The 16746-nt window shown below is 44.0% G+C and overlaps 1 protein-coding gene across 6 annotated transcripts in view; it reads left to right on the top strand.

The window, feature by feature from the left end:
- The window catches only part of MYL10 (myosin light chain 10), a 91433-nt gene that overhangs the window by 53529 nt on the left and 21158 nt on the right, over positions 1–16746 (top strand). The window contains exons 1-2 of one of the 6 annotated variants that reach the window (XM_053995580.1): positions 9720–9808; positions 11502–11662. The exons of 4 other annotated variants lie outside the window; for them this stretch is intronic. In XM_053995580.1, the coding sequence (XP_053851555.1) occupies positions 11624–11662 (39 nt within the window). In that variant the 5' untranslated portion in view covers positions 9720–9808; positions 11502–11623. Of the gene's footprint in view, positions 1–9719; positions 9809–11501; positions 11663–15468; positions 15517–16746 lie in introns of those variants that run through there. One more of the 6 variants, XM_053995583.1, reaches the window with a different exon arrangement.

Genomic DNA, 16746 nt, shown 5'->3' with positions numbered 1-16746 from the left:
GTTCTTCCAAGTGAATTGCTCTGTGACCACTGTAGACTTTTGAGTTTTTGACTCATGATATAGAGCGTTGTTAAAGCTTTCCTTGAAGAGCTCTGAAATGCCCTTCTTTCACCACCCCGATTGTTTCCCCAGTCAGTGCAGTTAGCTGGGAGCCCAGGATGGTTTTACTCCTGTGAGTTATGTTTTGACTTGGGGTTTGGACTTTTTTTGTGATTGAATGTTTTCACAGGGCTCCCTGTGACCTCATGCGAGGGCAATCGCTGTGTTGATTTGCAGGAATGTAGATGGGCCTGCAGAAATGTCAGGGTCTCCCATTAAGATGTTTCTTTCACCTCAGCAGGGGGACTGGGTTACTGGAGTGTTGTTACTGCGATGCCCTGCAGTCAGTAACACAGCACGAGAGCACAATTGCCCTGATGTATTCCAGCAGCATGGTGTTAATGTGCCATTGCTTCTCGGGATTTCAGCACCAAGGCATCACTTCTGTGCATTACAATAACACAGGCAAGTGGGCTTCTGCTTTAGGAAAACAGCTTCAGTCCCTGCAGCCCTGTTGTGCACTGGGGTAGTGGGATACAATCAACACTTTTCCCATTGTGCCTGGATGCAGGACCTGCTCTCAGAGTCCTGGAGAAGGACCTGCTCTCAGAGTCCTGAATGCAGGACCTGCTCTCAGAGTCCTGGATGCAGGACCTGCTCTCAGAGTCCTGGATGCAGGACCTGCTCTCAGAGTCCTGGATGCAGGACCTGCTCTCAGAGTCCTGAATGCAGGACCTGCTCTCAAAGTCCTGGATGCAGGACCTGCTCTCAGAGTCCTGGATGCAGGACCTGCTCTCAAAGTCCTGGATGCAGGACCTGCTCTCAGAGTCCTGGATGCAGGACCTGCTCTCAAAGTTCTGCATTCAGGACCTGCTCTCAGAGTCCTGCAGAGCCTTTTTCACCTTTTCACCCTGAGGACTGGACCCCAGCTCACTGGAAGTCAGCAGCACACTTCCATTGCTCCGGGATACCTCTGGAAGAAGCTGGGTCAGTGCTGCATTTCCCTCTTTCACAGTGCCTAAACATTTGCAATTACATTCCCAGAGTGCAGTAAATGTTCTATAAGTGCACTCATATATGTGCAGTGCAATGTGGGTGCACTCACAGAACATGTTTTGACTACAGTTCTCTTTCTGTTGGCATTTGTCTGTACCATCTGATGAGTATTTGCTCTACAAAGGCACCTAAAAGAGCAATTATACTTTCCAGAGAGTCTTAGAAGTTCTTTTTATGGGCAGGTATTTGTTATGCTGGGGATTGAACTCTTGTAAAGAAAGCAAAGTTTCAGCTTTCTTGATAAAGAAAAGCAATGCACCTTGTTCATGTTTTTCCTGATATTTTTGTGATCCTTATCATGCTTAGTGTTCTTCTTAGGTGTGGAGTTCCCAAAGCTGGATGATTAGAGAATCTTAGCTTGTGTGAAACTCAAACCGGGAATTTTTGAGCTTTCATTATTGTAGAGAAAAGCTTGAGAAAAAATGCATATGGAAAACAAATACCAGAATGGAAAAAAGGAACCCAAAGTCATGAGCCAAACTGATGCAATATTGTGTCATAGAGACTAATTTTGTCCCAGGTTCTCAATGAAAACTGTTGCTTATTCAACAAAATAAAAATGTTTTTAATTTTATTGCCTTAAGTATACTTAATCCAACATCAAAATGTTTTTGCTTATAAGATTTTTTCAATGTCACAAATATTACACCCTATATGAAAACATAAATTTTCATTAGGAGTGAATTTGATATAAAATTAAATGCTAGCCTTATTCAGAGGTACTTGTATATCCATGTGGGTGTGTGGGTCTCAGTTTGTGTCCGTGTCTTCTTATTTTGAGTTAATATTGGTATTTTCATGCCTGGTTCATGATTTTTGAATGCTTGAGCTTGGCAGCTCTGAACATCTGCCTTAATTGTGGGTACTAAGCTTCTTTGAAATTCTCACCTAAATTTAAAATTTCAGCCATAAAAACATAATCCTGGACCAGACAAGCCACTTGCCAAATGCTGGGCTATAAATTACAGCCATTTCTTTTTATTACAGAGTTATACAGTAAATAAAATAAACCCCAAACACCTAAACCCACAAATCTAATTACACCAAATGTGCTCCTCATCCAAAGCCGAGCTCTGAGCTCAGCCTAGCCCCAGATGGGCCGAATGGTTTAGCTGCAAACTAAACTTCTGTAAAAACAGAAGCTGAAATAGCAACACAACAGTAATGTTGTATTAGCCCTCTAGGGAAATATCTAAATAAGCAGTAAAAGTAATGAACTAGCATTTATAGCCTTTGTGTCATAAATGTATTATTTGTAAATAAAAACAAAACAGGTTTGCTGCTCCTGGTTCTGTTCCTGGTTCTGCTTCCGGTTCTGTTCTCAGCTCTGCTCCCAGTTTTATTCCCAGTTTTATTCCCAGTTCTGTTCCCAGCTCCGCTCCCAGTTCTGTTCCCAGCTCTGTTCCCAGTTGTTCCCAGCTCTGTTCCCAGCTCTGTTCCCAGTTTCATTCCCAGTTTCATTCCCAGTTTTATTCCCAATTCTGTTCCCAGCTCCACTCCCAGCTCCACTCCCAGCTCTGTTCCAGTTCTGTTCCCATTTCTGTTCCCAGTTCTGCTCCCAGCTCTGCAGGGCAACCCCTGGGATAATCCAAGCTGGGAATGAAGGGATCAGGAGCAGCCCTGACTGCTGGGCTCATCCCCCAGCGTGGGCAGCAGGTGAGAGGGGATTCTGCCCCTCTCCTGTGCTCTGGTGGGGTTCCCACCTGGAGAACCATATCCAGCTCTGGCCTTCCAACCCAGGGAAGGACCTGCTGGAGGAGGCCAGCCACAAAAATGCTCTGAGGGCTGAAAAACTTCACCTGTGAGGAAAGGCTGATGGGGTTGAGGTTTTTCAACCTGGTGAATACTCCAAGAAGACCTAATTGTGGCCTTTTGGTACTTAAAGGGGACTTATAAGAATGTTGGGGTAAAACCCTTTAGCAGGTCCTGTTGTGACCATGTAACACAAGGAGTGCTTTGTCTTCAGCAGTGCTTGAGGGCAGGGAGAAGGGATTTTATTTTCCTAGCACAGGAGGATAGAGCTGTGCACATTTGCATGTGCTTTGCATTTTTGTGGTAAATGTCCCTACACTTTGAAAAGTTTAGCCCAGGAAGTTACATAAGAAAAATCAATTTTTATTGAATTTATACTCATTGTGTGAATCCTGTTCCAGGAGGCCTTTTAGAGATGGTCATCTCCATGCATTTGCTTGTTTTGGTTCATAACATGAGGCAGGAGTTGTGTCTTGTTTACTGACTATACCAGGCATAGCCACAGGCTAAGTTTGCAAGAGAGAGAAAAAATAAAAGTGGAGGCATTAATTGTTCATTACAAAGAGCAAAAAATTGTAACTAATCATGGCACAGCGCTGCTGCTGCTAATGCATTCGAAACCTCCCTCCACCCCCCCCAAACCATATGGGGGTTTAAAATGTAAATACAATTTGTAATTGAGAGCAGCATTTTATTACTTGCTTTTAAGAGGCACAGGACGCCTGTAACCCTCAATATGAAATTTCCGCTGGCTAGAAATAAATTCAGCCCCGTGTTTTGTTTTTATTCCCGCCTGGGAAAGGTAAGGGCCGGTCTGCAAGCACTCAGGCTCTCACTCAACACCCAGGGAGAAGTGGCTGGGAGCTGTGGTTTCCAGTCACACACTGCCTTCCTCACAAGCAACCACGCTGCAGAATAAATCCTGCGAGATGCTGAGAGCAGCTGAGCTACCACGGCCTGGGCTGGAGGCAGTGGGAGCTGCAGGCACGCAGCCCTTGCCTGGATTTGTTCCTTTTCAGGCCTGTGCTGCCCTGTAGGGAGGTCATCCTTCCCCTGCATTTGGCACTGCTGAGGTCCTACCTCGAGTGCCGTGTCCAGCTCTGGCCCCTCAGTTTGGGAAGGACGTTGAGACGCTCGAGCGCGTCCAGAGGAGGCAACGAGGCTGGAGAGGGGCTGGGAACACAAACCCTGTGAGGAACCACTGAGGGAGCTGGGGGTGCTCAGCCTGGAGAAAAGGAGACTCAGAGGTGACCTTATCACTCTACAGCTCCTGAAAGGTGGCTGTGCTCAGGTGGGGTTGGTCTCTTTATCCAGGCAGCACTGACAGCACCAGAGGACACAGTCTCAAGCTGCACCAAGGGAAATATAAGTTGGATATTAGGAAAAAGTTTTTTATGGAAAGGTTGATAAAGTTCTGGAGTGGCTGCCCGGGGAGGTGGTGGAGTCACCATCCCTGGGTGTGTTTAAACAAAGCCTGGATGTGGCACTGGGTGCCAGGGTTGAGTTGAGGTGTTGGGGCTGGGTTGGACTCGGTGATCTTGAAGGTCTCTTCCAACCCAGTGAATTCTGTGAAAAGCAGCTTTTACTGCTTGATTCAGTTATCTCTCTAGCAGCCGTGCAATAGCACTCCAGAAATGAGGTTGTGGGCTGGGGGTCTGTTGTATCGAGTGCTGCAGAACTGTGGAACAAGGAACAAGCTCCTGGCACAGGGAGAGACAGATGTGAGTGCAAGGCAAGTGACAAGGAAAACACACAGAAAAATGATGTGGGGCATTTTTCTTCTTCTGTGATATGGGAGATGTCACAAGGATATATAATTTATAGTTAGATCCTTTAGGCAACCAAACACTCAGGCTGTATTTGACTTAAATTAACCGTAGCAGGATTCCACTTCAAACTTTCCAGATTTTAGCAGGTTTGGGAATGCAAAGTTCTTATATGGAGATGAAGGGTTTAAAAAGGCACCACCAAGGATGTAACTCGTGGGTACCTCTGTCAGCCTGAAAATAATCCCCTTGCACTTCCTGTCCTCTTTTCTGTCAGCTCTAGCTCTGGGAAGCAACATGAAAAGAGATCCTCATAAAGAACACAATAATCCTGCCCTGCAGCTCCTGCAGGACATTGGCAGGGAAAGGAGAAAAGGAATTATTCGTATTTTGGCTGGAAGGACTGGTGACCTCTACCTGTGCAGAAGTCATGAATGTCTAGAAAATGAAAGCATAGAGAGGGTACAGGGATTTAAACAAAGATGGGGGAAAACCTCTGGATTTTGAGTTAAGCCACTACACTAGCTCACGTGCTGGTTGCTCACTTGTAAAAAGGACAGTTCAGGGCAAAGTGGACATTTCCACAAGAACTGTAGGGGAAGTAAACTATCTGAGCATGGGTGTTCCTGGCCAGAAGAAGTCACATCTCTGATAGAATTATTAGGGCTTATTTTTCAAGAAGGCAAATCATGTCCACAGTCCTAGAAAAAAATACAGAAAATAATAAAAATAAAACTGAAAGTGAAATACGTACTGCTGTGAATGGACTAGGCTGCAATAATGCAAGTTTTGAGACCTTGTGAGGTGCCTCATGCCTCACAGGGTTTAACTCTCATATATTCTTCTCTGAGAAATGAAGAAAGTGTTAATTGTCAGAGTAGAAAGGCAGGCAGCCATGCCAGTGCCTGCCACTTCAGTGAATACAAACTCATTCTGCTACTTCAAGACTTCTCGGTTGAATTAATGTGTAGGACATAATAACAGCCATGCTGAGAGTGAAATATTCCCTCTCTCATTAGAAACCACTTCTGTTCTTGTTGAGCTGTATCCTCCCACCTTCATCTGCTCTGGGTTCTATCCAACATTATTTACAATAATTGTATCCACCTTCGCTGTTGGATTTCTCAAAGGAATTGTGGCTAAGAGGGATAAAAGACGTCTACACACTCAGTGGCTTTTTCCTCAAACAAATCAGGAAGTCAAGCATGGTTTACAATGAGAAAGAACTACTTGAAGAGCTCTGGGGTGTATTTTTTTTAACCACTTAACGTTGCAGGACACCTCGACATCCTACCTTATACACGAGGAACTAAAATTGTACATTCTGTCAAGTAGATAAGTGAGTTGATTAAAAAATCCCTGAGTATCCAAGAGCTCCTACTGAAATCTCAGGATACATAACACATTCCTTGACCTAAAGACCGGAGTGAGGTAATGTAGCAGTAATGTACCCAGAGTTTGTCCCTTCTTCCATGATCTGTCAGCTTGCTGGTAAGAAGCAGGCAAACTGTCCAGGACAAGTGTGGAGTGATGACTGGATTTGCTAAAGGTAGTTCTTTGCACCTCTATTAGCCTTGAATATTTGTCTGTTTCCTTATTTAAAAAATAAAATTATTAACACCAAAAGCAGGATGACATGCAACTGATGCCTCCTTGCACAGAACTGTGCATGCCACACTGACAAACACCAAAATGCAAATGACCTCTCTCTCATCAGTAACCCACATTTATCCACGTGGGTTTCTGCACAAGTGCACAGCTACAGTGGCTGAATGAGTGAAGAGGGGTTGGTCACATATAAACACATGAAACAAGAGATAAAATTGGGTTTAAACAGACTGTACATTTACCTGCCTCACTGAAGTGGGCACTCAGCAGGCAAAAGAATATCTGGATTAATGAGGTTAATGAAAATTGGATTTCCTTGTGCCTGGCATATTTAAGAGCCTTAGGTTAGGAGTTCACAGCAGACTTGCCTGGGGGACTTTGTTTGCTTCTGTGCTCTCAATAACTGATACATACATGTGATCAGTGAGTTCTGAAGGGCATCCTTATGTCTGAAAGTGAACACAGAGAATTTCCTGGGTTATTTTAGATTTAGATTTTTCCTTTCAATACAGAATGAGTTCAGTGCCTGTCATTGATGAGGGAGAATTACTCACTCACCATAAGAAAAGTAAAAACTTGAAAAAGGTGGCTATTTGTTAATTCTGTCCTCTGAGGAGCTTGTTAAGTATTTGGCTACCTCTGGGAAGTTCTGGTGGCCCTGCTCTGCAGTCATTGCTATTCCCTGTATTCCAGCTGCTGGTGGAAGTTAGGCTGGGAGCCAGTTATTCATGGTAAGCATCTTCCAGTTTAGATTCCAAATATTTTTCCTTTCCCAAAGGAGATGTTCCTCAGTGCATTGCCCTGTACCTTTTCAGTGAGGAGCTGCACAATGTCCACCTCCAGCTGTGCTGAGCAGTACCATGGAAGTGCCTTTCCCAAATTATTTTGAGGACAGAGTGTGTGCTCAGTGTCCCCCCTTTGCAGGGACCTGGCTTCAGCTCACCCTGCAGCTGCCTGGGCTCTGGTGGAAGAGAGGAGCCAACAGCTCTTCTCTCCTGCACTTGCTTTCCCCAGCAAGGAGCAGCTTCCATCCCTGTGAGGGGACAGCAGATGGTTTGTGGAGCAGTGTCAGCACCACCTGTAACCCACTAGTGAAGGATGTACCTTGACCTGTTTGCTGCTCCTCCTTTCAGGAGAGATTTTGGCTTCTAGAAGCCTTGGTCTTCTACTAAGGTACAATGTATGTCAAGTTTGTTTCTTACAAAAGTTCAATCCTCTGTGCACCCAGATCATTTCAGTTTTGTCTGTTCTCATGTTCTGGGCTTTAGGCTTTGGGATTTAGGGAGTCTGTGTATGGCCAGGATGTTGGACTCATGGCTCAGATTGCTTTTCAACCAAAAAGCTCAGGTTAAAGGTATTCCCTTCACAGACAAGGGAGGAAGACTAATTCCTCAAGGAGTAATTCAGCCCACCTGAGAGGCAATTATTGCAATTTATTGTTATTTTTCAAACTTTGTGTCCTCTAAAACATGACGTTTGGGGTGTGGAGTCCTGCTTTTGGGATATTTGTATGGACTAAATGGGAATATGCCTATGTGTCTGAGTGTGGCATTTGCATTTCCTCCTGTTTGAGTGACTGTAGTGTGTATTTTCAAACTACCAGGGGATTTTGTGTTGCATTTCTGAGCACATTGGGGTTGGCTCGCATGCATACATAACTAATGTCTGTGTTTTGAAGTGCCAGGAATATAAAATGGGTTAGCAAGAGAACTGAGTCGAGCAGCAGGTCGAGACATGTCACAACAGGGTAATCCATCCAACAGAACGAGGATAGCTTGGGGGGCCCTAAGTTAAAAGAACCTGATTAGTCTCAGCTCAGGGTAAGGATTAGCACAGACTGGCAAAGGCAGGAGCAAAGACACTCAGGCACGGCTCAGGGTGTTGGATCTGTGGGCTCTACCCACAGCCACCAAAGCACTCAGGCAGTGAGTCCCCAGTGGGTCAGTGTGAGGGTTGAAGGTGCTGAAGCATCATTGTGAATGTGTCTGTCTGTTCTCTGAAGACTTTTACAGGAGGTTCTCAGCTCTTCTCAGAGCTGGTCACTGTCAGAGTCCCACGCAGAGGTCCTTTACTGGCAGGATGTGCTGTCACCCACTGTGACAGCTGAGCCTCCACTGCCAGGACAATCCTCCCTCCTGCCCATTGCACCTGCAGCTCCTGCACTGCGGTGGAACCACAGCTTCCAGCACTATGGACAAGCTGATCTTCAAAGCTCCCTTCCAACCCAAACCATCCCAGCACTCTGTGAACACTACCAAGGGTCCTGATTCTGTCTTCAGTGTCAGGATGGTCAGTCCCAAATAATCCCACTTTTTCTAAGAGGTGACAATGGGTTTATGCTGTTGTTTGTGAGGTCAGAATATGGCACCTTTCTTGTGCTGTGCTCCTTTTCATAATTTGAAGCCAGGTTTAGGCGTGTGGGTTGTTTCATTAGCACAAACAGGGGAGTTTGTTACTATGCCATGTGATGATTCCCCATAACCATTTTTTAGAAAAGTGCCAAAGGATTGAATTAGGAACTTGTGACATTTACAAAAAGTTGTTAAATGCCTTTGTGGCTTCTGGATTTAGAGCTACTGTGCTGGAGGGATATTACCACATTCTACATTCAACATCTGCAGAGCAATGCCAAGCTACTATATCCATAATTTCCAAAGTGACTATTTCAGCTGGCATTTTCCACTGCATTTAAATTCTTGAATTGTCCCTCATTTGGCAATCCTTTTCTAGTGCTTTTATGAATGGTATAGCCTAAAATCTGTGCTGTCCTCTGAGGTGGTACTGCTGCCTTTGTCCTATTCCACTCTCTGTGTCTGCAATGGAGAATCACTGGCTCCAAATCTCCGTATGATGTGACCCAGCCAACTCTGAGACTCATCTGCAATTAAACCACAAACACCTGCCATGAATTTAGTCACTGGGTCAATATTTAGATATTATTTTCTGTAAGCAAAATTGGATTTTGCTATGCCAAATATTTATCAGAGGAGGTAGAACCTCACATTGTAAGATTTCAGGTGAAGAGTTCCAATTGCTCACCCCAGAATTTTAGGAAGCTCCATACCATATTGTAAACATTTGCAAGAATTATGCATATGTGTTGGTACAGACAGAAATTACAAATGCAGGAGATCTATTTAGAAAATAAGATCTCATCCAAAGAGAAAATGGCATAGTAGACCCCATCAAAAGCTAAATAAAAGATAGTAATATTCAGGTAAAATTTCTGACAGGGAGAACCATTTGTCAAGTCTTGTTCCTTCATTCTTTGAAAGTTTTAAGTGAATGTAATTCCTGTCTATGAGGATATCTGGACAGAATGTTGGCAGATGTCTAAACCTCACCTGGTTTCCCAGAGCTCTTTAGCTTTCCTTTAACCTCCCTCCACTCCTGACTTCTGCTTTGCTAAACTTGAACTTCTCAGCAGGGCTCCTGGCCAGGAGTATCAGGCTTTGTCAGCAGAAACTAATTACATTCTCATCAAATCCTATCTTGCAGCAATAATGTAGTGAACTGTCCCACTGCTTCCAAGGCCTCCCAAATAATCCACGCAGAGATGCTACCCCTGGAATGACCAGCAGCACCAGGTGGGAGTGCAGGGTCTGCTGGAGTGTGGAATGTGAGGCTGAGTCCACTGGCCACCCTCACTCAGAGTCACTCAGAGTCAGCAGGGGCTGAATTCTGTCACTGAGAAAGCCATGCCTTCAGCTGGTTTGGCCAACCACCATCAACACAAGATAATATTAATAATAACCACAACAGCAATGCTTAAAAATAGGTTCTAGATCAACCAGAAGACATGGGCTTGAAACTGGTATATAAAACTCTATGGCCTATGTTAGAAAGGAGAAGAGGCTAGAGAGGGCTTTTTTTATGGATTTGTAAAACTCTAGTGGAAATTACAGTGGGTTTCATTATAATCCATCAGCTCAATTATTTTGGTTACTGTTGGGTCCTCTGTTTTGGTTCTGCTGGATGGATTCATCACCAGAACAATCCATTTCCACCTGTTGCTGCCCAAGGCTTTCACAAATGAGGCTCATGCCTGCTTTTTCCACTGAGGACCTGGGCAGGCTAAAGTAGCCAGGGAATAAAAATAAAGAATTAATACAAAAGGTTGGGATTTTGCTGCTTTGTGCTGTAGCCTTGTCTTGGACAGACTTCCCATAGATGCCTATAGATGCAATTTTGTGCCTCTGCTCGCTGTCTGTGGAACAAGGAAGGAATAACAGTGTGTTTCAACCTTGTGGGTGCATTGGGAAGATAGACTCAGCCTTGGTTTTGAAATACATATCTACTGTGGTAATTAGAACAATACAATAGCAAATAAAAACAGGAAGAAGAGATCTACCTAAGCCACAAAAGGATTTCTTTGATGTGCAGCAAATGAGATATGGGACCACAGACTACGTGAAGAAGTTAAGAAATATTGAACAGCTGCTTTGCTACACAGTCCTACAAAATGAAATGGCATCCTGCAGGAAAAACAGTGCAGGCTCCTTTACTGCCCAGGAGGGCAGAGCTAAGGTTACAGGGACTGTAACAGGGTTGTCATTTCCTTACTCCCAGGAGCTGCATTTTCCTAAAGTAATTGCTCTTTATGTGATGATTTTGTAGAGCCTGATTCTTGCTAGTGTAAATCAGGAGGAACCCCCAGCAAATCCAACCAAGTGATCTCAGTGCAAAGATTTTGGGGGCCACAGCAGAATCAGGAGTGCTCAGTCTGTAACCTTCTTCTCCAAATTCTGCAACAAATGCCCCATGCTGGAATGGCAAGTAGGTATCAGATGAAAACACAAAACAATGACAACAGTGCATTTCTCAGTAGCCACATCATATTATGTCATTCATGTCAGGTTGAGTTATATTAGTCTGCTTTTCATTATGTTGTGTTATGCCTTTTGACATTATGCAACACACTGTAAGTAACATAAAGTGACCTCCAAGTATAAAAGAGTACACAGTTTTTGTCAGATTGGATAGTGGCTATGAATTCTCAGAGAGGGAGGGGTAGCTCAGAGAAGGGGGTTTGCATTTACTGTCCTGAACAACAAATGCACAGAACTTAATTAACAGTTACAGCAGCCCTGGCTGTTCCCAAAATGGTGTTTGTGTCTCTGCTCAATGGAGAAAGGAGATTCACAGTGGGATTTGCATTTTTAAATTTATTTAAAATTCTGCAGAGGTGTCTGTAATAGCTTCTTCTCTGGACCTGTACTGCAGGAGCTCTGTACACAGTGAACATAAGACTCACTTACCTGAGATTTGCTTTGTTGCCAGGCTCCAAAATTCAGTATTGAGACCAGACTTTCTGAGCAGCATGGGATAGCCTGTCCTCTATATGAAGAATTTCATCAGCTACTGAGAGAACAACTGTACAGAGAAAAGAAAAGGGCATCATCATGGCTCTTAAAAGAACAGAAGCTTCTGATAAATTTAAGGTGACTAAGGAAAAGTGGGTGGTTCAAGTTGCTAATTTTCTCTGGAGAGCTTGAAATCCACCTTGCTTGGTGGTTCTGCCTGGTGGCTTTGCTGGAATTAGCTGATGTTTTCCCTTTAGTGCTTGGTTTGTACTCCTGACCCAGAGTCTGCTCAGCTCCGGGACTTGCACAGAACCTGGAGTCCTTTGGTGTGAAGGATGGAATGCAGCTCTCCTAAAGGGCAGGGGATTGTCCCCACCTATTGGCAGGATGTTCCCAAGCCTGATTAACTGCCACGGGTTAATCCCCTGAAGGCATCCCCTCAAAGGCAGGCCAGGAGACTCTCTGTGGGCAGGAGCACAGTCATGTTGTGGTATGAAGTTGGTCTCAAATCTTGCAATAACCTGCAATAGCCCCAATACTTCCAGAAGTACTTACCACACATTTCCTACATAGCATATTCAGCATTAGTGGATTTCTTTCTGGCTACAAAAAAGGCCACATCTCATTTGGCACTGCATCTGGCATCCCATCTCCCCACAAGGATTGTCCCCAAGACCGATCATCTGCCTTTTTAGATCCTGAATGTTGTACAGATCAGAAACATTCTCATGATCAGTCTCAAAGATGGAAATTGCAAAGGCACCTGAATACATTTGATGTGGGCTTCTTGAGCAGTAACAGATGTGGAATCTCACTTAAAAAGGTCTTTTAAGATTAAAATTTAACATTACTAACAGGAATAAAGTGTAACATTTTGTGTGAAAACGTTGCACAGGTGAGCACAGGAAACCAGAATCCAATGTGTCATGTGCATTTTTCTTTGTAATTTCTCCATCTGTAAATATGGCATAAATTATTATCTACCTAATTTCCAGGTACACAACATTCCTTTAAGGTGTGTATGGGATGCTGCCCTTGTTCATTAGGCCATTAAATGTCAGAGAGTGAGCAGTTCCCTCTCGTGAGCAGTGTGCAATAAACCAGCTCCTCTTTCCACCCTGCCAAGAGCCCTGTGCAATCAGACCCCTGTGACACCGACACCCACAGTGCTCTGCAGGACTGCACAGCTCTACCTTGAAGTATCATTTCGTGGCATCAGAGAGTCCAGAATTAAACATGAAACATTCTGCTAATCCTTGTTAAGTTGGCAAAGAAAGCTGTCACCCTGTACTAGATCAGCTCCTAAAGAAAACTGTTCCCCTTGGTAGGACATCAGACTGCGCTCGTGGTCAGACACAGAGACTCAGCACTGGAAAACCTCACTAAGATTTGCTGCCAGGCTGCATCTCAGGAGACTTCCTGTTATTATTTTCTTTACTAATAAATCATTATGTTGTCTCCTTCACAGCACAGAGAGTTCAAATAAACCTGTCCCTGTGACAATCTGATTTTCTGAAGGAGTGTCCTGTTCTGTTGAGTCATGTGAGAGGAAAATACAAAGAAGTAGAAAGACAGATCAAAAAGGGGTAGCAGAAAGGGCCCTGGAGGCAGACTTAAGTTTGGTATTTAATATTTCAGGTAAAATATTCACTTAGCATCAATTATCTTGTTGGGCTCTTTTTTATTTTTTTTTTCCAAATGAAATTGCTTTCTGAATCAGCCAGCTCTCTAATTACCAGATTGAATGATTGAAATTTTTAGGGCAATTAAATTCAAGCCTTTCTTTTTCAGTCCTTATGTTATTCCCCCCTTCTCTCCCTCCCCTCTCCAGTCTGGAGCCTTTCTATAATTTGGAGGCAGTTGCAGAAGCAAGCAGACCTTTAAAGCCAAGATGTATGTCTCCCTTAATTCCTCTGTGGATTTGTTTCACAGACTAAGCAGAGAGGGTTCTGGTCTCTCAGGACATGTGCATTACAAACACATTGCATTGTGTGGGTTTTATCCCAACGTGTCATGTCATTTAAAAACAGCTTGGAAGGATTCATTTAATATAGAAATTCTGTGAAAAGATAAAGATCAATGCAGAAAATACAGGCACTATTGGAAAGTGCCTGCAGATCAAGCCACAAGACTAAGGAGCAAATTGATAATAACAATGATGATTGATGGTATACTAGATAAGAGAAAACAAAACTCCCAATAAAACAATATAAAAGTCTGTTAAAAGAGCTGCTAGGAGAAAACCATGAAATGGCTGGGTGAAAGGATAAGGATTCTTCCAAGAAAGGACACAAAATTCACAGGATGGAATCCCAGGCCCAGGTGACAAAGCTGCTGCTCATTGTCTCTATTGCTGGGATTAGGGCACTGATCTGCAGAATGAGTAACCACCTTCTCCCATGAAGGTTTGTGAGCTGTTCTGTGGATTTCAGTGGGACTATTCCTCCTTAAAAGTTAAGTGGATGCTTAACAGCTTTGATGAATCAGGATCTAACCCGGTGAACATGATACATCTTTATCACAATGAACCTTGGAAGTTGTGTAGGATTTGCCTCAGAAACCTCACTCTGAGGTTTTTTAGGTTCTCACTTTTTCAGGTTTCCAGACCCAGCCTAGGACACAAACCTGGGGCTTCTCTCCAGCAGGCACTTGCAGGCAGAGGGACTGAGGGATTTCTTTTCATGCTCTATTACACTGGGGATTGGTATAATGTCACTAAGTCAGAACGATGAACACTAGGCTAACTTCCAATGTGCATCCACGGCAATTTCACTAAAGCCAGATGAGCTGCATTTTGCCTATTTATTACTTAATTATCCCTGTAGGTGTTTGAGGTGCCCCACAACAGCTAAAGCAGTCCTTGCCCTGAAGAGCACACAGTCAGATCTAAGATTAGAGATGACAGCAGTGCAAGGGCTGGACCTGGAGAAAGAACAAGCTCCTTGTTCAACCAGAAACTTGAATGCACATCTGTCTCAAAGTTCAGTTCATTGATTGAGCACTGCTGTGACTCAAGGTTGGGGCGACTGATGGGAAGAAGAATTTCAGATGCAGGTTCCTGAAAAACCTACTGTTTCTGCTGAATTTAATGTTCTGATGTTCCTGTATGGATCCTCTGAGAGACACAGAGATCAGACCTTTAGGAACCATGATTTCATGTCAGCGGAATTTTGCAATTTCATAGTGGTTAATGTTTTGGCCCACTGCAGTAATTCCAATGGGATGGAATGTGTATTAATGTCCATGAGCATTCCCTGGGAGACACAGCCCCTGTGGCTCCTACGCTGCCTCCTGTTCCCTTCCTGCTCCCACTGCCACATTCATTACCACACACCTCTTCTTTCATGCTTTGAAGTCCACGACTCTCCACCATTTTGCAGTATCTTGGGATATGGCCCTGGACTTCAGGCATGTTTATAGGTTCAGGGAAAAGAGACTTGCTCTGAGTCACTTTATTGCCATCTGCAGAGAGGTGCTCTTCCACCCTCCAGGTATAGATGCAGTTCTGCAGAGCATCAGATGTTTTGCTGGAGCTCTGAATGCCTGCACCAGGCTCTGGGGCTACTGAAGTGGCCAGGATTTATTGCTGGTTTCCCCAGCATTTTCTCAAGGAATGTGTTTCCCTTCCTGCTTTTTCAAGATGCCATGTCCACTTAAAATCTTCCAGTGCATGCCCTGTGTTTATTATTTAGCAGTGCATGGGAAAACCCCTTCAGCTTAAGCTTGCTGTGAGTGCCGTACAATTGTATCCCAACTGCCTCCTCTACTTATCTGCTGCATTATTTCTGTGAAAGCAAAAGCTGTGTGTGGAACAGATGCTTGGAATGGTATTGGGATCCAATTACTGCACTTTTCCAACCTTACATCTATTGTCTAAACTTGGAGCAGGCATATTTTTATTCCTTGGTGACACTATATAAAGAGGCAATTGGCATTGTGTTTGTTGGCTGACTGGTTGGCAGAGGAGGGGTGAAAGGAGCAGCAGCACCATGGTAGGTTTTATCCTTCCCCATGTCTGTTTATCTCTGTATTTCTATCTGACTCTTATGATTCAAACAGAGCAGGGATGATCACACAGCATCCCATGAAATCTCATTGTAGTATCACATCCAGAATGCAGAAATACCCCACAGAGTAAGCTGGGAACTCCCAAGGACTGCTCTGCATGTATTTCACAAATAAGGAAGGCACAGAACACAGATGAATGTGCAGAAAGGAAGAGCTTGTGCAGCTCTGTCCCACATTCACACACCTGGCATGGCTGGTGTGGGATAGAATTAAGATCTGCTGTGGTGTGATGGGGACTGAGGGAAAGGGATTTCTCTGGAACTGTGACTGTGTTGCTCTTGTGACCATGAGAAGAAGTAGGAAGCACTGCAGAAATTTCTGTCTCGTCTTTGCCCCGCTCACTGTTGGCTTTTAGCTCTGGGACTTCACCAGCCACCTCACTTGATGTGATTCCAAGGAGCAAAGAACTCCTGCCTAAGGAACCGTGGGCAGATCGGGCAGATCTTTGTCTTCTGCAAATTCAGAGGAATGACTACAATAATATTAGAAAAAAAAAAAAAAAAGCAGGTGATTTTGTCTTTGTTTATTTTGCTCCTTTTTGCAGGTCCTTTTCAGTCTGTCTAAAAGCAATGCTGCCCTGTGGCTCCCTGGGGCTATGGAATATTTGATTGTAGAGAACACCAGAGAGGGAGTTGTATATGAAAAGCTTTCTCAAAGCTTAGTTCAAACTTGATCCTATTTAAGCAGGTGATGAATGTGATCCACGTGTTGTTCTGAGCAGGGCAAAACCACATTCAATGGTATTTCTAAAATCCATGCACAAAACAGGTTCCAGTTTCATCCAGTGCCAGCCCAGTGTCAGTGGTTTCACACTAATCATGTTCCTCACCAGTGTTTCAGAAGGGACCAGTGCCTTATGTTGATTATGCCTCTTCAGGTGTGGATTTACAGATTTTCCTTTAATCAGCCTCAGTAAAGTCTAAGCCAGCCCTTTTGTGGGGTGAGGGACAAGTGCTGGGTCTTAGCTTTTCTTTTTCCTCTTTTTTCTCCCCCCAAGATTTCACGTATCAGTTTTTTTCCCTGCCTGTTTAGTTCAATGACACACCAAGACTCATTGATGTTTGAAGATATTCCAGGCCATTCTGTGATGAAATGCTTAAGTTAGAAGATGTGAAAATTTAGTGAGAGACTCGTCTGTCTCCTCGTTCCCAGCT

The sequence above is a fragment of the Vidua macroura genome, chromosome 20, assembly GCF_024509145.1.
Source record: "Vidua macroura isolate BioBank_ID:100142 chromosome 20, ASM2450914v1, whole genome shotgun sequence".
NCBI lineage: Eukaryota > Metazoa > Chordata > Aves > Passeriformes > Viduidae > Vidua > Vidua macroura.
Note: the sequence above shows the minus strand (reverse complement) of the source record. Positions and strands in the feature narration are given on the sequence as shown.